The 23982-nt window shown below is 33.5% G+C and overlaps 1 protein-coding gene across 3 annotated transcripts in view; it reads left to right on the forward strand.

Moving 5' to 3' along the window:
• Window positions 1-20170, forward strand: part of LOC140439686 (E3 ubiquitin-protein ligase TRIM71-like) — a 142365-nt gene extending 122195 nt beyond the window's left edge. For all 3 annotated transcript variants that reach the window (XM_072529765.1, XM_072529766.1, XM_072529764.1), the window contains exons 2-5: window positions 5489-5655; window positions 8742-8960; window positions 12521-12834; window positions 18672-20170. In XM_072529765.1, the coding sequence (XP_072385866.1) occupies window positions 5536-5655; window positions 8742-8960; window positions 12521-12834; window positions 18672-19998 (1980 nt within the window). In that variant the 5' untranslated portion in view covers window positions 5489-5535 and the 3' untranslated portion in view covers window positions 19999-20170. The remainder of the gene's footprint in view (window positions 1-5488; window positions 5656-8741; window positions 8961-12520; window positions 12835-18671) is intronic.
• Window positions 20171-23982: the final 3812 nt, after the last annotated feature.

Consider the following 23982-nt stretch of genomic DNA (forward strand, 5'->3'; position numbering starts at 1 on the left):
AATGTTAGCCAAGCCATAGCACAAAAACAAGAAACGCCCACTCACGGGTGGGGTCTGTCAGGACACTTTTACAGGTAGCAATTGAAGGAATTCATACAATTTCACCAAATTATGCTAAAGTGTACTATTCATTGCCATTAAAAGGTACACCGAGTGTAGGAAAAAAATACAACAAAAAAATTGAAAAAATTAAGCAATTTGATTTATAGCTGTCCTGATGGACCCCACCCGTGGGAAGGAGGGTTAACAATAATTTGTATTAAATATCGTTTTACACTAAAAGTGAGTTAAACTTCTCGTAAAAAGTGCCAATTAAAGCAAAGTGCTTGTGAGAAACAAGCTTTTTGTTGTGATATTTTTCATCACATGCATGTTTGGTATGCAAGTTTATTTGCATAAAAATCAAATAAAAACATGAACCGCCAAGAAATTTGTCAATTCAGGAGGCAGTGCGAGTATCGACTCTCTTAGATGAAGGATATTCAATGCGATACGTTACAGATATGTTAGAAAGACATTATTCCAGCATCAGTCACAAGGTGAGGCGATATAATGAAACAGGGTCGTACCATCGAAGACGAAAACGTTGCACTAATCAAATTGATGATCGTTTTTTGAGACAACGTGCTCTCAAAGATAGGAGAGTCACCAGTAATTTGCTAAAAAATGAACTAGCATGTTCGAAATATCGCGATATCGTCTCTTACAGTTAGAAGAAGTTTACATGAAGCAGAATTGAGCAACAGGAAACCGGCCAAAAAACCTTTGCTTACCAGAGAACACATGGTTCAGATATTGAATTTTGCAAGATTGCATCAAAATTGGACAATTGATGATTGGAAACTAGTTCTTTTTTCGATGAGACTAGAGTAAGTCTAAAAGCTCCATATGGTCGTGAGCGTGTCTGGCGAAGGCGAGGAGAAAGGTTTGCCAGCTGCAATATCTCTCCTAAAGTACCCTTTGGTGGTGGCTTTAAAATGTTTTGGGGGGGAATTTGTTTTGAAGCTCGTACGAAGTTGGTTCACATAAGTACGAGGTCTATGAATGGACATTATTACTTAGACAACATTATTGTCGAACATGTAATGCCTTTTGCTCCGTTTCTTGAACCTAATTTTTTATTCATGCAAGACAACGCTCATTCTCATGTGGCTCGACAGGTTATTGGCTACCTAAATGATGTTGATATTCCATTATTAGAGTGGCCACCTAACAGTCCGGACATGAATCCTATAGAGCATCTATTGGAATATCTCAAAAAAAAAGATCGTAGACCCCCTATTGCCAATAACAACCAACTAATTGAGGGCGTTATTGAAGAATGGGAGAATATTCCGCAAGCTTTTGTTGAACATTTGATTTCAAGCATGCCTCGACGCATGAATTCAGTCATAAGAAGTAGAGAAGGGCCTACACGGTATTAGTGTTGACCCAGAGCCATTTTATTGTGTTACTTTACTGATTTTTTTCTTTTTGAAATTTGGAGTTAATCTAGCTTATTTACGCATTTCCGGCAAAACCAAATTTTTAAATAAACAATAAGGCAAATTAAAGTCATGTTGGACTTATTTGTAGGTGTTTATTATTATTTCAATGTAACTTAGTTTTATTTTGTGTTCATATTGTAAATATTTAGATTAATTAAAGTGGTGCATTAATTTTGTCCAGGAGTTTATTATAATAATAATATCCCAGTAGTAGGAAGGGACATACTACTTACATTCCTAAAACTGTCCATTTATGTTTACAATAGTAAATACATAGAAACAACTATTATTTAACAATAAAACAAAAAAAGAAAAACTGGAAGGCGATATCCAATACGCAACATGAAACACGCAACGTCCAATAAATATCGCGGGTTAATATGTATCTGTTGAGTGCATTTAAGCATTCCTGGAACTATCCAATGTATGTTGTGCGATTCTTGAGATATTTCTTCAAAAATGACAGTGGCGCGCGACAATTCCCTATTTAACATTAATTTTATTCTTGTTATGGAAAGCCTTTGCATTTTTTAAAAATTTTTTTACAAGCAGAAAAAAAAATGATATTTTCAGTTATCACATTATTATCTCATCATATTTCCACATAAAAAATCTATTATAAATATTATATAAATTTTATGTATATTTCCATTGAGTAGGTATTAGATCCTTGTGGCATTAGAAAGTAGCTAGCTAGAGATTTTTGTAATTTCATTGCCACTGTCGATCCGTGATATGTTGATGTCCATTAATTTGTAAATTGGGTTATCATATTCGAATTGCATTGAAGTCGATAATTCTCCTTCTTGTATTCATATAAAATTATGTTAAGTACAAGCAGCCTTCATAATTTTCTTTACAGTTTTTTCCTCACAATAAATAGGCCCTTCTAATATACGAAATTTAGACGCTAAGATTCCAAACGCACATTCAATACTCTTTCTTCCCCGTGACAGCCTGAAGTTGAAAATGTATCTTCATATATGACAGAGGAATTTACGGAACCAGATACTACAATATTCCTTAAATTTCTCAGGGTGGAGGTTCAACTGTTCTTGTTAAACAGTTGCTGGACTATGGAATCTTCTTCTTAGGATGCCTGTCCGTTACGAACGTTGGCGATCATTCTGATTAAGATGACTTTGTTGGTTGCTATACGGAATAACTGTGTTGAGGTATTTCTATACCATGCTCTCAGGTTAGCAAGCCAGGATATTCTTCTTCGTTCTGGGGCCTTTTTTCCTTCAATTTTACTTTGCAAAATGCATTGGAGTAGCTCGTATCTGAATTGATTTCTCATTATATGTCCCAAGTACTGCAGCTTACGGCCCTTCACGATGTTGACCAAATCCGCGGTTGTGTTCATCCTCCGCAGTACTGCTTCATTGGTGACTTTGTCTGTCCATGGCATCTTCAGGATCCTTCTGTATAACCATAGCTCAAAAGCCTGAAGTTTTGATAGAGTTTCCGCCTTTAATGTCCACGTTTCTACTCCGTACAGAAGCACTGGAGCCTTATTTTTGTTTCTAGGTTGAGGTCATAGCTCTTGAACACAGAACTCATAGTCAAGAATGCACTTTTTGCCTTTCCGATGCGACATTTAATCTCTTGTACTGTGACACACGTTCAATTCTCATTTGGTTCACATACAGATTTACTCCAGTTATGTTTTGCTTTTTGATGATCATTAGTTTGGTTTTGCTGGTGTTTATATCCAGTCCATATGTTCTACTGTTTCCGTTATTTTGTTCATTAAGTTTTGCAGCCCTTCTATGGTATTGGAAAACACTATTGTATCATCTGCATACCGCAGGTTATTGAGCTTGACTCCATTTATTGAGATGCCTTCATCAATATCATTTAGAGCCTCTTCAAAAATATGCTACGAGTACAGATTGAATATCAGTGGTGAAATTATGCACCCCTGTCTCACTCCCCTTAAGATTTTGACCTGATCTGTATATTTTCCATCTATTTGGAGCACCGCTGATTGATTCCAATACAGATTAGCTATTATTTTTAAGTCCCTTCCGTCAATCCCTGTCCTCTTCAGCACTTCCATCATTTGTTCATGCCTGACTCTATCGAAAGCCTTCTTGTAGTCAATCAGGCATGCAAAAACATTACAGCTGACATCTCTAAATTTCTGAAACAATACCTGCACGATAAATAAAGCTTCCCTCGTACCAACGGCGTTCACAAATCCAAACTGATTGGACGCAATTTATTCCTCGCATTTCCGGTAAATTCTTTTGTGGATGACTTTTAAAAACAGCTCAGCAGATGGCTCATTAGGCTTATGGTCCTATAGTCTTCACAAACTTTTGCTCCTGGTTTTTTGGGCAATGGTACGAACTCCGATTTGAGCCACTCTAATGGTATTTTTCCTGCCTTGTATATTTCATTAAATATTTCAGTTATTATTTTTATTTGTTCTGCATCTAATAGCTTCATCAGTTCTGCAGGAATTTCATCGAGTCCCGGTGCCTTTCCATTCTTCATTTGTCTGACGGCTGCTGTTATTTCTTCTGGCAGGATTTCGAGACCTGAATTTTTTTCAATGGTGGGCTCTTGTATTGTTCTAAGGTCATGGAAAAGTTTTCCAAGTATTCTTCCCATACTTTGTTTTTATCTTCTTTGGTTATGGCAAGATGGCCTTCATCATCTGTTATTTTTCCGCTGTTGAGTTTTCGGAACTTCCCAGCTATTTCCTTCGCCTTTCGATGAACATTGAAGTTATCATATCGACTTTGATACTCCTCTATTTCTTGACATTGTTGTGCTTTTTGTTTCTCTTTGGCTTCTCTTATTTTTTTCTGATGATGGTATGTATTCTCTTATATTCTTGGAGATTTTGTTTTTTTTTTCTCTGATCCATAAGTTCAAGTATTTCATCGGTAATCCACGATTTCCGTTTCTCTGTATCTTTTTTCAGGTGTTGTTCTTTAATTTTTCGTACTGTTTCTTGTATGATGGTCAGACTTTCCTCTATAGTTCCTGCATTTCTGCATTTTAGCACCTTTGTATTGAGGTTTTCACTCACCTTCAGTTGATCTTACTTACCTGTAACCTTCATCGACTTACCTTGTAACCTTCTTCATTCTGACTTTAAAATTACCTACAACTGGTACATGATCAGAATTTATGTTTGCCCCGGGTATGTTTTGACAGATGTACAGCTGTTACTATACCTCTTATTTACTAGCATGTAATCAATCTGATTTCTTACAATCCTTCCCACAGAATCCTGTGGAGATTTCCAGGTGTACAGTTTCCTTGGGTGTAGCTTAAACCAGGTGTTCATTATTACTAATTGATTTGTTTCTGCAAAAATCTCCAATGTATCTCTCCGTTCGTTTCGGTTTTCGTAGGCCAAATGGTCCAACTGCAGATGATATTTTGCTGGTCCCAACTTTGGCGTTGAAGTCACCCTAGACAATTGTTAGGTCTTGCCTGCTTTTTCAACCTTCTCAAGACTTGATTAATACTATGGTATAATTGTTCTATATCTTCTTCTGTTCCTTCTGTTGTTAGTGCATACACTTGAATTATATTGATGTCGATTGGTCTTGCTTTTAGTTGTATGGGCATCACTCCACTCTTGCTGAGATTGGGATGAAGTTGTCAACAGATTTTTCCACTTCTTTTGTCAATATTTCATATTGTCAAAATTCTATATTTTGTAACTTAAATAAAAAATATTATTAAGAAGTTACTAATTTTTTGGTCTTGAGGTATTTTATGCCCGTAAGGGTATAAAGTATAATATCTACTATTATGTAGTTGGTAACTAAGCAATAAAAACACAATAATGAACTAGTATGACATAAAATAAATAATACAAGAAAATAGTAAATTTTATTTTATGTTTACTGCTGGAACTGTCAAAATGACGGTTTTTAATCTATAATAATTAATAAAAATACCTCAAAATTCACGTAAAAAGTCACTAATACCGTAAGCTTTTAGTAATTATTAATAAGATAAATTTGATGTTTCAGTTTTTCATTATACAACCATAACTACCATAGATCCATCCAACTAGAAAATGTCTTGCCTTACAACATCAAGTTTTCCCTCTTCGACAACCTCCAGTCTACCTCTTAACATTGGTGCTAGCAATTCTTCGGAATCCCCAATAGATAATTTTATATCGGACATTATTTCGGTAAGTATTGAACTAAATATTTTAATATTATGTACTTAAACTTACTACATATATTTAGATACATAAATATTATAGTGTAAAACTAAATCACATGATTGTGAATACATTTTTCGACGTAAATGTGATTCCGTATTATACAGGTTATATTCTATATATCCTTATCATCAACAGCTATTCCATAGCTTAGGTGTATCCATTTATTTCTGTTTGTTGTTTTTTGCAACCATTCGTGACCTGCCATTCTCTTGATGTCATCAATCCATCTGGTTTGAGGTCTGCCTCTACTTCTTTTATTTTCTTTTGATCGCCATTTAATAATTCAACGGTTGCCTTTCATTCTTCCTTTATGTCCAAACAGTTCTATTTTAACAAGGCAGTCTTTTGCATTACATCTGTTACTTTCGATCATCTTTTCACATGGCTTTCTAAAAATCACATGTTTTATTTCCATAATGATCTAAAGTTTTTTAAAAGTATTTGTTAAGTTTGATTTAAAGACTGTTTGTAATCTTCCAAATGGTGCCGATTTTAAGGATCAGCTTCTACTTATATCAGCCTTATGTTAAGCTTTGATAGTTCTATTCTTTGTCCTAAGTATATATACTATTTAACCTTTCCTATATTGTTATTGTCTAGAGTTATATCCTCAGTTATTACTCAACCTTTCCTATATGGTTATTGTCTAGTGTTATATCCTCAGTTATATCTAGAGATTCATTTGTTATATACACACTTTATTTTTGCTAGATTTATTTTTCGTACCTATTTCTTTTGATTGTATATTTAGGTCTAATAGCATTTTCTGCCATTCTTCTCTGTCTTTTGCTATTTACGCAACATCATCGCAAATATCAGGAGGTTCAGCTGTTCATCGCCGTTTGTCGTCACTCCTTTATTTTCCCATTATAAAGTTCGAACATCTAGATCTCAAGTAAAAGTCTTGGGTAAGATAGAATCGCCTTGTCGAACCGCTCTCTGTAGTTATATATATCGCACCCTCAGTGCAAGACTGCAAAAAGTCAGAATAAGTAAGTTTTGAGACAATGACGATTTTGTATATTTTCGTGCTAATATCGGTGAAATAAGACACAAGTTTTAAGAAAAATTACCATTTAATTATCATTTTTTATGCTTTTTAACCTATATTACATTAACCAAAAATAGAAATTTAAATAAAATAATATTAATGCTAAAAAATTAGGAATTTCAAAGTTAAACACTTTTGCACGGAGAAAATTGTTAATCACTACAGATTTAGTATCCGAATTTAAAAGTTACAACACTTTTGCACGGAGAAAATTGTAAAAAGTGTAGACACATTTTCTGTTAGTTGTTGTTCTCTTCTCGTATTTCATCTTGGCCAAAATATTTTTATAAAAACTATGGTGGGCTTCTGGAATCATACCCGAATGGCATAAGTATACCAAATCGTTCTTTTTGGCCATTTGAATTTTTCAATATCTTTATTTAAATTCAAAATAAAAGGACTATAATGGAAATATGCAAATCAGGCTACCTTGAGTACAGTGATTAACAAAAGGATTGAAATTCACTACCTTCGCCCCGGAAGGTTACATGAAGATTTAATACAATTTAGGATAGAATTTAATGAAGTTTTCTGAGAATAGATATTTTTAACCTGTCAGTATTGTTAATACACAAGTTTGAAGATAACTGTTTTTCCTTTCATAAGAAAAAATATTTTTGGCTGTAATTAGTCTTAATTTATTTGTTTTTAATCCAATCTAATAAATAAATGGTCAAACGACATCGCACACATTTTATGGAAAATATAATGTCACACAAAGGACATAAAACTTACATAAATATATTGGTCTCGTAATCTTTGTTTATTGTCTCGGCCGTTAATGTATTACGTAGACACGCTGTGTATTAAAATTAAACACCACAGGTATAGATATTAAAATAACAAATATCTTACTTTTTTCGTATCTTTCATTGCTAACCATTGCAATGTTCCATCCAAAACTGTTGTAACTCTGTTACATTAGAATGACACACAGTTTTGCACGGAACTTATGTACAAAAACGCAAAATAGTTAAACTGTTGTTGTAATATTTAGCCGGTTAAACATTTGAAAGTTACTAAAGTTTTACAGAGGATAGATGTGCATGTTTACATTCGAATTCCATGATTACTTCATTTTCATACTATTTTGAGTTACTGCAGTCTTGCACTGAGGGTGCGAACATCCATTCGGAGTTCGTGTTCAATAAAGAATTGGACAGTGTCCAATGTGGTATCAAAATTAAAGGCGTCAATTTTAATAATTTGAGGTACGCGAATGACATGGTGTTAATTGCAAATAGTTACGAAGAATTTCAACATCTGATTGATAGGATTACCACAAATTGTGATGAATATGGACTGAAGCTAAACACCACAAAGACACAAAGACAAAGGGATGGTTGTCAGTAAAGCGCCAATATACCAAACGTAGTAAAAGCTTATGGAGAACAACTGGAGAGAACCAACAGTATCACTTATTCTGATTGTAATATAATTGAGAACAAGATACAGAGATAAGAGCTATATTTTTTAAGATGAAGAAAATCTTGTGTTTTTCTAAACAAAAAAGTAAGACGCCACTTGTATGTTCAGTATGTTTATTGCGAAAAGTTCTGAACCGTATTAAGATACGGGGCGGCCGGTAATGCAGATCCAATGCAATGAAGTATATCCAATGATTATCAACTGACATGATCAAAGTTTCACGATTGCCCAGGAGTTCCAAGAACTAGTACACAAACACAATTTACTAAAAAGTGAATTGGTATAAAATATATCAGCATACTACTGTATATTGTACTGTAATGTTACAAGTAATAAATAAGTAAATAAATATTCGATAAGATGAAATTAGAAGTTAAAAAGCATACGTTGTTTTTTTAATGGAATTAGGATATTTAAATCACATAATACTACTACTACTTTAAGAATACTGCTTTCTATTAATTTTATTACCGCTCTATAATGCAAAATAATTCAATTTATAAATGTAATCACTTTTATTTGTTTTTTAATGTCCACTATGGAAGCTATTACCTTTTTTATATTCTTTTAGGCTGTGACTATAGAAGATAGTTCGGTATGTGGGAATTGTGAAGAAGGCGCTTCTGCATTTTCAAAGTGCATGGATTGTAGTGAAATATTGTGTGACACATGTGTTCGCGCACATCAAAGAGTTCGCCTTACCAAAGACCATCGAATATCAAAATTTGCACCTTCAGGTGTTTCAGTTTCTCATTCCGTAGGCGGTGGGTCCTTGGGATCATCCTCGCAGGTAATATACTAATCATTATTTCCTTTAACAATAAATTTAATTATAGGGATAATATAAAATAAATATTTAAACTATTTCAATTAGTAAATGTTTTAAGCCATAATTCAAAAATTTTAGTAACATTTATTGATCTTAGTACAGCAAATCATGATAAAAACGATATAGAAAAATAAATCCCTATTCATCAATTAGGGTGTAATGAAAAGTACCTTAATATCGGACCAGGATTATTGAATATCTGTTGTTACTATAACTATATACTATGTACTTACTTACTATATACTTACTATACTTTTTACTATATACTTTATAGTTTGCGATAAATAGATACTAAGAACAAAATACTGAATCTTTTGTTTTCTACACTCACTACAAAATTTTTTACAATTTATTTTTACTACAGCGGATTCTCAAGTGATGTATTTTTACTATGCGTCTACACTTTATATTTTATTTATTACTTTCCATAGATTCTAATGCTTAAAGCCTTTATTTTAAATATGAAGAATTTGAAATTGGTCAGTAAAATAATTATTATGATCTAGAAGACGAAGTGCGTATGTAGAATCTGTTTTTATATTCTTGAAAGCCCTGTTGTGTTCTGCTATACGGTTGTTAACGATTCTACCAGTTTGATCAATGTAAGTTTTTGGGCAGTCACCAAATGAAAGTTTGTATACATGTTTTTACATGTATACATGGTTGTGTATGTGCTTTTTCTTGTGGCTCTTGCCGTTATTAATATATTTACTTATATGATGGTCGGTCTGAAAGCTGATCTTATTCCTTTCTTTTTTATGTATTTGGTTATTTTTGTTCTTGCATGTTTGTTGTTTCTATGGTGGTGGAAAGATTAATGTAAACTTACCGGGTTAAGGAATTTCGATAATTGGTGCCATTGTCCGCAATACGGAATAGTTACCAGTTCTTAGAATTGCGGTACCTACTATACCACTTTTTTGGAGAGTTCTTTTAGAAATTTGAGAGTAGTGAGGTCATATCCAGGAGGCTTTTTCCGTCTTTTTTAAACGCATATACTGCAGTCAGTTGGCTTATTATATATCTTCTCTTCACTCATTACCCACTCCAGTATTCTGTAGTCCTGTATAAAAGCTTCTACAAGATCTAAAGGATGGGTAACATTTGTTTTTCGAGTCACCTGATACTTTCAGAAAAGTTTTTGCCGCCTACGATCTAACGACTCGCAACCATGCAAGCTATGGTTGACTATTTCAGATCCTCTCTACTGAGTCCGCTTCCTGCAAGGAAGCCTGTTATGACTAGCTACTTTCTGTTTGTCCGCCCAATATACATTTGGTCATGTACGATTATTTGGCCGTAGATTTTTTCCCACTGAGAGTTATTTTGCGTTCGGATCCGGGTTTTTTCGGTCGCGGACCATGCTTTTTGGCACTCACACGAGCGGCTCTAGTCCGAAGTATTTTGTAGCTGATGCTCTTCTGGCAAGTTTATTAACTTTTTCATTGCCGTGTATTCACCTGTTACCTGGAACCCATACCAGTGTGACACTATTATGTTCTGCCAGTCTGTCAAGTTCTTCTTGACTATCTGTGTATTGATCTGCTTCGTTTCAAAAACCCTCGTGTTGATTTCTTTCACACAATGCAATATTTTATAAATCTCTGCCTTAAATACAGAGATATATATCTACTCCTAGTGGAGTAGAAATGTTTCTATTTCGAATATTCTGAATATTCCTACACTCAACTCTTCTGCAGTTTTTTATTCCGCTGTGTACTGTATATAAAAATGTAGCTTGGATTGTGTGTTTTCTCTGTCCCATTTTTCTCGTAAGATATCTTTACTTGTACTGGAATCGTCCTTGTAATTGCTTCGTATGTGTAGTCGAATACTTCCTCTATATCTAAAAATTCACCCATCATCACCTCTCGGTTTTATAGAATTGCCACAAGAAATCCTGCTCTATACCCATACTGCCCTAATGTGCCTATCGATGTTTTTCTAGTCTTCAATACAATTAACGTCAGGCTTATCGGCCTCAGGGACTTTTTCCTATCCGGTTTGCCAGGGTTGAGTATAAAAGCTACACTTATTACCATCCATGCTTTTGGTATGTACCCCATTTCGAAGCTAGCGTACATAAGTTTTTGTATATACATAAAGTGATTTCCCTTCTGTAAAAGTATTTGATAAATTCCGTCTAGACATGGTGATTAATATGGCGCAAATGAGTTTATTGCCTATTTAATTTTGTCATGATCTACCACTTCTTTTGCCACACGCTAGTTTTTGTTCAAACCATAAGTTATGGTTTTCAGTCTAGTCAACTACCTCGTATCTAGTGGTATTAGTTTTGTTCAGACTCTTTTGTTCTTTCAGGGTGCCTTTACTATTCCTAAAGTATATTCACCTGACTCATTTTGAGGTGAGGCTCCTGAGGGTTCTTGGAGATAACTTTATGGAGCCTTGACATCTGTGTAGTTTTTTCTTGCAACGATTCTTTATTTCCTCTTCTCAATAATATTTTATTTTCTTCAAAAAATTTTATAAAACGCAAAAATTTAATGCTTTTCTACGACCACGCGGCATCTACATATAAAAATATCTAAAGTTGCATTTGTTGCCCCACTCTTTCTTATTTTAGAAGCAGTAGTACCGCATGACATGACCGCTCTCTAGTGGTACAAATAAGGAACTAAAATCATGATCAACTTCTGATTGTTTTGTGTATAACCAACTTTGTGTGGAACGCAACTGTTAGAAGTTGATTCTTACTTCCAGTAGTAATCTTTAACACTTTAAACTGGGTTTTTTAGCTTTTTGATGGTCAGGTCTACTTGTGCCCGATCTTGTTGAATATCACGATGATACTTCTAAACTAGCGTAATTTTAAATACTTTTGTGACATTCGTGAATAACTTAATCTGCTAGATAAGATTGGTCTATATATTGCTTTTAATATATTTATCTTCATTTGTCGTAATATTTGTTTTTTTGTTGATAAAGCCTTGAATTCAAAGGATAGTATGTTTCCATTGTTTTTTCTAATATTTCGTTGATTTATTGTGCTGCATGTCGACACCTAGATATTTAAAGTAGTTGATTTAATCTAAATTCTCACCAGCTTTCTTTATATTCAAGTATATTTCGAATTCCGAATTCTTGTAGGTAGCTTCTTTGGGAGTAGGTCGAGCTGTTGGTGACAGTACTCAAATACTAAATGTATCGTGACATGAAATGTGAATTTTTGTCGAAAAAATATTCAACGACGATTTGATCAATTAATGAGCGATTATCGAGACGTGGACGACTATCTCTCCGTATACTAGTCATTCATTGGCCGAGTTGATTACACTAGTAATTTTAAATTTTTTTGTAATGTAATCTAAACACTTTGAAATGTGTCTCTTTTATTTAAGCGTCATTTATAACTAAGTAGAAGTAAAATACGTAGTTACCAAACAGAATGCTTCAATAAGAAGTACATATAAATCTGTGGAGATTTTTTATTTTGTATCTGGAAACTAATTACATTTTCTATTTTTTATTCGATTTATTTAAATATTTTTTTTGTTTAGATAAGTACGAGTCCTTGCAATAATCTTGCCAACAATTTGTGTGATAATCACAGAGAACCTCATAGGTTATTCTGTCAAACATGTATCATTCCTGCTTGCACTGAATGTCTCTTAGAAGAACATTGTGGCCATCAACTCATTTATATTGAAGATGCAATAGAATCGGCAAAGACGACTCATCAGAAATTAAATACAGAGACGCGTCAAGCTATTAGTGCAATTAGGGAGGCGATTGACAATGTAAAAAGAATGACTGAGAATGTGGAGTTAAGATCTATTCAGGCTGCTACTGAAGTAAGAAATGTAATGCGACGGTAAGTTCATTTTAATTTTAATTAAAATAAACAAGAATATACAGGAAAATGGGAGAAATATATTTACTACATTTTGTTTTAACGTTCCAGTACAGCTCTTAGTGTTGAACAGTTTAACATCCCAGTATATTTATATAGTGTAGAACAAAACATTTTGTCCTTTGAAAGACTTTGAGACTTTCAATCTTTAAGATTTATTATGTTCCTCATAGCTTGCTCGTCATCCTTCATCATCAATCATGCCTGACTTATCCACTGTTCAACACCACTACTGAACCTTTTCTAGAAATTTATCTCTGTTCTGCGAGTCTTTATCATTCCCCTTTTCTCTTTCTCCATCTCTTTTCTGCGCCTCTGCAATCCAGTTCTTTTAAGGTCTGCGGTGTGGTCTACATCCAAGCTACATTGCTTTTTAGATACTTCATTGAATTCGGCCGGCGTCGGGCTCGTCATTGAATATGTCATATGCTAACATTTTTTTTTGTACCCTAGATGTTCTCAATTATAGCATAAGAGAAACTAAAAATATTAATTAAATACACTAGGAAACTAAGTTCCTGTAGCTGGCTGTATACCATGTATCACAAAAAAAATTTTTTTTCAAAATTTTTAGTAAAAGGTATAAATAAAATACCCAAACCGGCTATATCACAAATACAGAACGTGTTAGGAATGTAAATTCCATCATCAGTGTAACAAAGTGCACATGCTATGAGCCACTAAAATATATGTGTGAAATCCCTTTAAATGTTATAAATTTACAAATATGTTACATTATATACTATTAAAAATTAGGATGTTTAGGTTACCGTTGGAATTGGTAACATGGCAACGTATCGGTTACTTGGTCCTGAGACATAGTGTATTCGAGGACCTGTTGATAACGAGTTGTTTCGATATGAATCATAATCTCTGTCTGCTTCAGACAGCTCTCTCTTCTGCTTCAGCGGAAGATCTGTTATTTAGAAGGCGTTCAATAGAGTTCGACATCAGAAACTTGTAGAACTACTAAGCGGACAGAATGTGAAGAGTCGAGGTGTACGTATTAGAATTAACCTGCACTGAAATCAGAGAGGAACTAGAAAATATAAAGATTAAACCAGGACAATTAGATAGTGCTGCGTTTTGTCTCATAGCGAAGCTATCTTTAAAGAAGCATTATATTAGAGGAGGAACTTCGATATAGCAACAAACGAGCTGACAGTTTGGAATCACCACTTCTTCTTAAGGTGTCGGTTCGGTTTTAGAAGGTTGGCGATCATCATGACTATTTATATTCTGCTCTAAAAATCTGGTTAGACGAGTCATTAAACCACTCCTTAAGATTGCGCAGCCATGATATTCGTCGCATTCAAACGACATGCTTTCCTAAAATCTGTCCCTGCATGATATTCAAGTTGGTATTTTGTTCCTCTAATCACGTGGCCAAGGTATTGTAGTTTTCGTATCTTTATTTCATAGTATTGGGAATCACGTAAACACTTAGTAAATAGAGCAAATCAATGCAGTATGAAAATCCCGCCGGAATACCTGGCGATCTCCCGGAGTAGCAAGCCCCTGGTGTGGTAACGCACTGTTGCGCTCAACTTATAGGACGTCCTGTCTCTTAGGAATTTATGGATTCTACAAAAAAAACCAAGACATTAATTAACCTAACAGGGAAGAGACAGAAGGCAATAATCAAATGGAAAGGAGAACAAAGAGATCAGGGAACAACAGTTGCTAGACAACTTAGTAGATAGAAACAATGAAGAAGAGGAAAGGAGAAATTAACTAAAAATAAATAGATAGACGTCCAGATGCGAGCGAGAATTTTTTGGGGATACATCGACGTACCAAGTCACTTAGGACTAGATAACATGGAAAGAGTCTTACCAGAGCTCAATCCTTTTGATACCGTAGATATCTGGGATGAGTGAATTTTCCACTTAAAGTGAGTGTGAGCCGTATGGCTAAATCTGGATAATAATATAATAAATAAATGAATGATGACATATATCAAAGAGGAAGAACTTTGCGAAAATTTTTGGTAGCTACTTCAGCATACCAGGTCTTCTAGGGCTGGATAACAAGGCATGCAAGGCATTAATTCTTTTAATACTGCAGGTATATGTAAATTTTGAAGTCTCCCCTTGGATGGGGTGAGAGCCGTACCTATTAAATATGGATAATAATAATTATCTATATACAATAGATAATTAAATTTCGCTACTACACTATTTTTATTTTTTATTTTAATATCTGAGTCAGTGGAGTTCAGTAGCTGAGATAAGTAGGGGAAGGATGTGTACCTCTGGACGTTTGTAACTTTGGACAACTTAAATATTTCAAAAAACAAACAATATGAAGCTACAAAGCGTCAACTACTGTAGTGTATTTAGAGTTGACAACAGTGTGTGAAAAACGTGTTTGTTACTGTGTGTTTAAAACTCAGATTGCACTTTAATCTAAAATAGATTATCCTGTTTAAAACTTTAAATCTGCGCTGCTTGGCGTATCTGTGGATACACTGTTGCTTGTACGTACTTCTGAACGTGTTCAAAGGTACACGAGCGTTTTTGGTGTGAGTAATTTGTGTAACGAGAGTAGTATTTCACAGTGCCAGTAAAATTGGTAGGAAGCAGGAACATGTATCACAAGAGTCATTTAATAAGGAATTACAAGAAGTTTTGTCGAATAATGCGTCTATACGTAGTGTGGCGAAGAAATGGTATATAAGTAAATCCGCGTTAGCCAATTATATGAAAAAGCAACATTATTTGGTTATTAGTATTAATGATATCATAGTTTCGCCATCAAACTACTGTTTTCGTAAAGTATTTAATGTTGCGGAAGAAAAGCAACTGTTTGACTATCGTAAAAGCTACCTATCTTCATTTGGGACTTACTAAAATCCGAACTAGAAAATTGGAGTTTAATTATGTCACATTTTTAATAATTACTATATAATATATATATATATATATATATCTATGAAACTAAAATTTTTACAGTACACGAACCATCTAAAATTAAAAATTTTTATTTTCAAACAAGATTTTCAAACAAGATTAATTAAGTTTCTTTAATTTAAACCCACCCAGGTTTAGGCCGGTAAGGCGATACTGATTATCGTGGATAACCATGATACGCATATTTCGATAGATATAATTGACAGTCAAAAATTCCGGTGTAGTTTTATTAACAATTCATCCACATACATCGCATAAATGCAGCCTTGGACTGAGCGGTTTTTGGTCCCTATAAAACTTTTTACCACATCTGCAGAAAGAAGACTGGATGTTAAGTAATCCTGCTAAACCAATAAATATTGATAACGTTGCAGGAAAAGCTTATCTACAAGCATTTACACCAAAAAATATTGTAAAAAGTTTTGAGGTTACAGGCTTGTGGCCAGTTAACACCAATATTTTTACAGAAGAAGAATATCTGCAATCGTATGTCACAGATCGACCTGAGACAGCAATACCTGGTAAATCTACTTCATCTAGCACTCCTGGTGACGCAACCTCCAATTCTTTGACTTTAATCCCAGCTGAGTATGTATCTACTACATCTACTTCCGTTTCTATTCCTCTTCCGTCTACTTCTTTTCAAGCTGATGATTTAACTTCAAAGTCTTTAGCTGTACTATAGAGTGAATATACCATCATCTGTAACCGATCTGCCTCTCAATATATCTGTAGAGTCTATAGTTCCGTTTCCAAAAGCGCCAGCTAGAAAAGATTTACAAGGCAGAGGAATGCAATTTACAATACAATTTTAACCAGTCCACCAGAGACACTTGCTATTATGTCGGAACTGCTATACAGAAAGAAAAAATCAACGCCAAGAGAAAAAGAACCTAAAAAAATTAAAAAAGAAGCTGATTAAATTTCCTTCTAGTTCTTCATCTCATAGTGAAGATGACGATCAAATATCCTTCTGTCACACGCCTGATGAAATATATTCTGATAATATGATTGAAGAGCATAATTTTCCTAAGTTTCAATCAGAAATAGATTTTCACATAGTAGTGGGAGACTTATTATACTCATTAAACACTGTTTTATTATTGTTATTAATATTGGTAATAAACAATATTTTAGCTGACTTTATCCATTTTAATGATTATTAAAAAATATATATCACATATTGGTAATAAATTTTTTATACGTCCAAAAGTCCAACCTCTGTCCGAAGGTACCTTCAAACCAGTCCAAAGGTAAACGTAGGTGCTGTCCCTTTGAACAATATAAGAGTATTTTAACAAATGCATGTTGATTTTAAAATGGTGCCACTTACAAAATTCAAAATACTTCAAAACACAAATGGATTTTTTCTTAGCTTTTTCTTGTCTAATAAAAAAATCCAAAAGTAATATTTTGGGAAATGTCCAGAGGTACACGTTCCTACGTCATATAAGGTTTTCATCGGATGTTCCAAGGCGCATTTTGGTCTTTCAATATGTAATATGATTTAAAAAGTTCACTATTTTACCAACGACTGCTACAATGCTATAATTATTATTATTTCCAGATTTAAGACTCTGGCGGTATCAAAAGGATTGAGCTCTTAGAGGACTCTTTCCTGATGATCAAGCCTTAAGAGCGTAGGCGCAAAATTTCGGGCCAATGCTTTTTAAATGCATTCATTTTATTCGAATCCTGAAAAAAATAATAAGTATTTTTGACAAATTTAAACGCAGAATGAAAGAATACATTATTACTGAGGGCCGAAAGTCCCTGGAAACTTCTATATCTTTATTTTAATAAGTTACAGTAGTGAAAAAGAAGAGACAATTTGGTGTGATTTTTGATTTCAAATATCTTATTAAAAACAACTTCTTGTTTATTCTCAAGGACTTCCGGCCCTCGGTAATAATGTAATCTTTCATTCTGCGTTTAAATTTTTCAAAAATATTTACTAGTTTTCTCAGGATTCGAAAAAAAAAAATGAATGCATTTAAAAAGCATTAGCCCGAAATTTTGCGCCTACGCTCTTAAGTGACCAGCAGAATAGTATAGGTAATGGATTTTGACAAGAGCTATGACCTTGTAAATAACAGGTAAACTTGTGTACGGCATCGGCATGACTCATAGCTCTTGTCAAAGTCCATTACCTCTACTGCTTTAATATTAGTATTATTACAAATTTGAGACTTTTGGGTAATTATTCAACTTCATTAGATTCTTTTAGTATCTGGTTACAAATGATCACCATCTTCACTTTGTCCAGTGGTACTATATTATTATTCATTTAAGCATCGTAGGTACCATAAGTGAGAAGGTGTTCTGATAATGTGAACATTTCACTAGATATTAGTAATGGATAGTCCCTTTTATTAACTCCTTCTAGGAATTTACAACTCAGCAATTATTCGTATTAAATATTTTCGATGTTCAACATGCTTAAACTATATTATTCTATAATAATTTCTTCATTTTCGCATCATTTGGCACTGTACCTAGAATTCCGCTAACAAATAAATTTTAATTTTTTTCTTTTTTGTCATTGCACTCTGTATCAGTGTTCTTATCTGTGCCAAATACGTTTATTCTTCTCATTAATTCATCTTTTTAACTACCCAACATTCAGTGCCGCAAATCATACATGGTTTTATGGCCGTTTAATAGAAGTTTTCTTCTCAGTTTAATTGGAATCTTTCTGTTATATAACACACTCTCCTGACGCAGTATGTCATAAATGACTTTTGAAGCTCTGGACACAAGGACGCATTTTGAATTAAACTGATTTAAGTTTTCAATCAAAACCATATCATAAAAACTTTCTCTGTATATCTTTTATTAGTCTTACGATATTTTAGATACATATTAAAATTTTGTTTTTTATTTTAGATATATAGCTGCTTTAGAAGAAAGGGAAATCGAACTCCTACAACGAATTGATCAAACACGTCAAATAAAAGGTAAATTACTCATGTCTCAAGTGGAAAATCTTCGAATGGCCTTATCAAAATTGTCCTGCATTTCCGATATTTTAAATGAATCTGTAGACTCAGCCAATAGTTTCGACCTAATAGCTGTAAATGAAAAAGCTGTGAATGAACTCAAGCAAATCCGTGCACTGAGACCAGAGCTTATACCTTGTGAAGATGACGGTATCATGTTCCTACCGCCAGATAATGGCTTTTTGCGTGCAATATCCTCAATAGGCAGTCTAACCGTTAATTCTTCTTTAATGTCTTCCAGGGTAGTTAGACCTCCAGTAATTAAAGAACCGCAGCTATTCGTAAAACTTCCACGAGAAGTAAAAGATGAACCGCTTAGAAATCGTCCTATATACGGTGTTAATCATGTAGTAGCTAAAGATACTGGTCCTTTACCAACTTTGTCATTTGGCACCGAAGGAGAGGCTGATGGTCAACTTTGTAGACCTTGGGGAGTTTGTTGTAATCATTTGGGAAACATAATCGTAGCGGATCGAAGCAATAATCGCATACAAATATTTAGTCCTACTGGCAAGTTTTTGTTTAAATTTGGAAGTCAAGGAACAGCACCTGGACAATTTGATAGACCTGCAGGGGTAACAGTTAATCATCATGGCCATATAATTGTAGCTGACAAAGATAATCACCGGATACAAGTGTTTAACTCAGATGGGACATTTATTTTAAAATTTGGAGAAAAAGGAACAAGAAATGGACAATTTAACTACCCTTGGGATGTTGCCTGTAATTCCTTAGGACAAATTATTGTATCTGATACCAGAAATCATCGTATACAACTTTTCACTGGTGAGGGAACTTTCTTAAATAAATATGGCTTTGAAGGATCTTCGACTATGTGGAAACATTTCGATTCGCCAAGAGGTGTTTGTTTTACACCAAAAGGTAACATAATTGTGACAGACTTCAACAATCATAGATTGGTTGTGGTGGACCAGCATTTTCATCAGGCGCAATTTTTGGGCCAAGAAGGTTCTAGTTTTAAGCAGTTTTTACGACCTCAAGGAGTTGTTTGTGATGATGAAGGTAATATAGTGGTAGCAGATTCAAGAAATAATAGAATACAAGTATTCGAAAGCAGTGGAAACTTTCTATGGAAAGTCGGACGCGTCGGTAGAGGTCCAGGGGAACTGGATAGACCCAGTGGCATTTGTTTAAATCCTGAGGGTCGAATTGTGGTTGTGGATTTCGGAAATAACCGGGTACATGTGTTTTAGAATAATTTTATTTTTGGCTAGGCCAAAATTTGTTTTTCTTTTTCTAAGTTTTAGCAATAAGGTAGATAATTGCTGATGCATTTATTTCATGTTTTTAATATATTTACGTATTTGGTTGGTCCATATATGGACAGTTTTATGTATTTAAAAATATGAATACATGTTATATGTATTTTATATTCTACATTCTCTTTTATGATTCATATAAACCTAAAATTGGTTACAGCAAACTACCTCATATACTTCATTTTGCACGCAAAGAAAATATAGATTGTAATGATTTTTATATATATATATGCCATATTATGGAAGCTCAAATAACTGCATCTAAATGTATCTGATACTAAGGAAAATATTAATGTGCATTGATTTATTTAAAATAAAAGCACATACTATTTCTGTTTTTAACTTTTCTTGTGTCTAGAAAAAATATTCGTATAAATCATCAAATTGTTTTGGCTATTTTATTGAATAAAATTTTGTTTTAAACATTTGTAGTAGTATTTCGAAATTTCAAAATTTTACTATAATATACAATAATTAATAGTTATACTGGAAGTATCAAAATTTAAGTTTTTTTTAATATTGAAGTCACAATATTTTATAACTTTTAACTTTTTTAAAGAAATAACTCAATTTATCTTATTAAGATAATATGGTATCTTCACGTTCTCGACAGTATGGATCAAATATATTACTGTCCACTATATTTACTAATTTTAAAAGCATTCCTGAATGAGCCAAAGAGTTTATTAATATGCACATCCTATCAAAGTTTTCGATTTTGTCTTTGTGAAATAAAACCGGCATAAATGCAAAAGAGACATTTTTCCCGCAAGAGTTCTAAAGATTTTACAATTAATTTTTTATCTCTTACTACCTTTTATTTCACACTAGAGCCACACTACCATTTACATGGATAAAATTATGAAAAGTCTTGTCTGTTGAAGTATTCATAACAAATAACCAGATTAACCTATGCCTTTAAAATGTGATTACTCTTTGCATTTAAATTACAGTGATAACAGGGATAATATAGGGAACCTATTACAAACGAGTACAGAATTTAAAATGAGGTTACAACTAAGAAATTTACTGCATCCCCAATTTTTTTGAACATCAAAATGGATCTCTTTAAGTTATAAGAATTTATGATTGTTTCATCATCATCAATCTCGTTAAGGCACAATACGAGGTAGGACGTAAACAATGACAGTCAGGTGTAATATAATCTTTTGCAACTAAACCGAAGACAATTTAAAAAAGTACTCTACGAAATCAGTAACTAAACTATCTTTCTAAAAAATATGTTGCAACGTACCAATTTTTTTCTTATAATGCAAACAGCTTATTCAAAACAAAATAAAATTATTTCCACTTTCTGTCAATTTTTTTCAGTCAGTTTCATAAATTACTATAGAATTTAAAGGAAATTGCTATTATTCCTTTAGTAACTAAAGTTAGGATACCATTTTTCGTTTTTTCATCGATGGCAAGTCTTTTAGGGTAATCTGAAATCATACGAGTCATCACGCTATTTTTGCTCCGATTGTTTCTTTTCTTCACCTCATCCAAAACGAGAGATACGTACGATGTTTTGATGTAAAACGTATCGTCGTCTTTCATTACTTTAATCATTTGAATATTCGTCAACAGGTTAAATGAGCTTCATCTCCCTCGTTTTGGGTATGAGCATTAATCAGAAGTTTACGCTTAATTGATTTTTTTGCCAATGTTGTAACCATATATTTGTACATGGCCATCACGTATTTATTGTTTTTTGCTGCATGTAACAGTTATCACTATAAATGATTGCGTCAATTGCACCATCAGCTTTGCCATTTAAGTAACTCAAATATTTAAGCACACGGCTTGCACTTTCTTTGGCCCATCATTCTTTTGTTTCATGCCAGTTGTAGCATTGCACATTTTTGGCACCTTTCAGTTCTAAAATCGTTAAGTTACAAACGGCTCCTCCTGCGAACAAGAAAGTACTGCCTGAAGGCCGTAGACTACAGTACGATAGTAGAATCAATCGTTTCTTTGTCATTTTCCTTTTCTTATCTGGATAAGTTTTTTTCCAAAATATTTTAAACTAAACAAACTTCGCATTGGTTCGGGTTTTGTAAAAAATTAGGGGTATGATTGAAAAATACCTCTGTAGTCACAGAAGTTGACTGACTTCTTGGAGGTTTGTCTCCTTTTGTCTTTTAGGTAATCCCTGTGAAATTCTGTGATAGATGTTCCGCCACCAATATACTATCCTCAATTTTCAGATTACAACAATGACTCAGAATCCTTGCCATTTTTCCCATCTGCAGAATCATTGCCATTTTTCCTATCTGCATTCTTGTCTGATTTGTTCATCCAGCGTACCTGTGTTTATGTATGTTTTTTTAAAAGTTGTAAGAATTGCTCTGTTGGAGAGATTAAATGTGTTTCTAAAAAATTTTCGAAGGAACGAATTGTTCTTTTTTTCGTGATTTTGTTTACCATTTATTCTACGTTGATACAGAATGCTATTTGCGAACAAAATCTTTGTTGTAGTAATAAAATCGATTTCATAACTGCCCCATGGAAAATAAACAGTTTATCGATACAATCATGTTGTCTATGTCTATCTATGGTTAAAAAGTCAGGATGTTTTAGAATAACAATAAAATTAATCGGCGTATCTCCCTGAGTGCCATCTATGCTATTCCACTACTGTAAAGTAGAGCGACATATCTTCTAAAAAATCTCTTAATAACCATTAAATTCAAACCGGATTAGCTGCCAATAATTTAGTTCTAGAATGGGAGATAATTCAGTATTATTTTTACATGTCGCGTAACATTTTACCTCAAAGTTTAGGAAGCGACTGGCGTATTGCGCAATACATATTAGGTCTTCTGTTAATCAAAGTGGTGACTATAACATTATGCAAAATAGCCAAACACCATTTGACGTACTTTTTTAGTCAAATTTTATGGGGATTTGACATAAAAATAAACAAAAAAAGAGACAATTTTTTATATTAAAAATCGATGTTTTTGCATTTAGGGTGGTTTTATTTCACAACGACGACTTATTGTTCATCGGCAAAAGGTTAAGATAATTTTTTTTCCATATTTTCTTTATTTTTAATTCCAAATCATTAAAAGATTTCTTGTTGTTACAAAAATTTATCGTTCTCTACTCATCAGAAACTTCTGCCAATTTAATGATAAAAGCAGAATTTTGCTAGGAAAGCTAGGATATTTTGATTTTTTTATTGTCCTCATAATTTTTATCACTATATATTTTACGTTTATCACTATCTGGGATCGACTTTCTCCACATGTTTTTATCTTGGTGCATACCCACATCACCTCGTTTCAAAAAGTAGCTTCTTGGGTATTTCGCACTACTATCCCTAAGAACGTGTCACCCTCCGATTGCATGTATTGTATTTTTCTCATTTCGCTACCAGTCGATACCACGTTATGTTTTTATTCTTAAAAATAAAATATTTTTTCTAAATTGTATTCTTTTTTCCCGTGCACTCATTCATTGAATCTAACTAATAATGTAACTTTTTGTTTCATACAAATTTTTGTGATACCCAAGACACAACTCACTTCATCCCGTTTTATTGTATCGCTCTAACTCTAATACCTACACATATCTCCATGTATTTTCCATTAATCGGTAATACCGATTCTTGACACATAAGATTATAACATTCCAAAATCATTACACCATCCAAAATTACCTTTTTATTTACAGTAGTAATTGGCATCTTCATGTGAACATTTAAGATGTATTTTTTGCTCTTAGATCCTCTTATTCCATAATCTTATACCCACATGCAACACCCACATGTGGTGTGCATGAATTAATCTACCTACATAGGTATACGGGACATACAGTTTACAGGAGCTGTACTAAATAGGTTAATTGGACACATACTGTATGACTTCTACACACTTCTAAAATATAGGTCAAACTGTCAACAGGGGTATG

This window comes from Diabrotica undecimpunctata, chromosome 4, assembly GCF_040954645.1.
Source record: "Diabrotica undecimpunctata isolate CICGRU chromosome 4, icDiaUnde3, whole genome shotgun sequence".
In the NCBI taxonomy this organism is placed as follows: domain Eukaryota; kingdom Metazoa; phylum Arthropoda; class Insecta; order Coleoptera; family Chrysomelidae; genus Diabrotica; species Diabrotica undecimpunctata.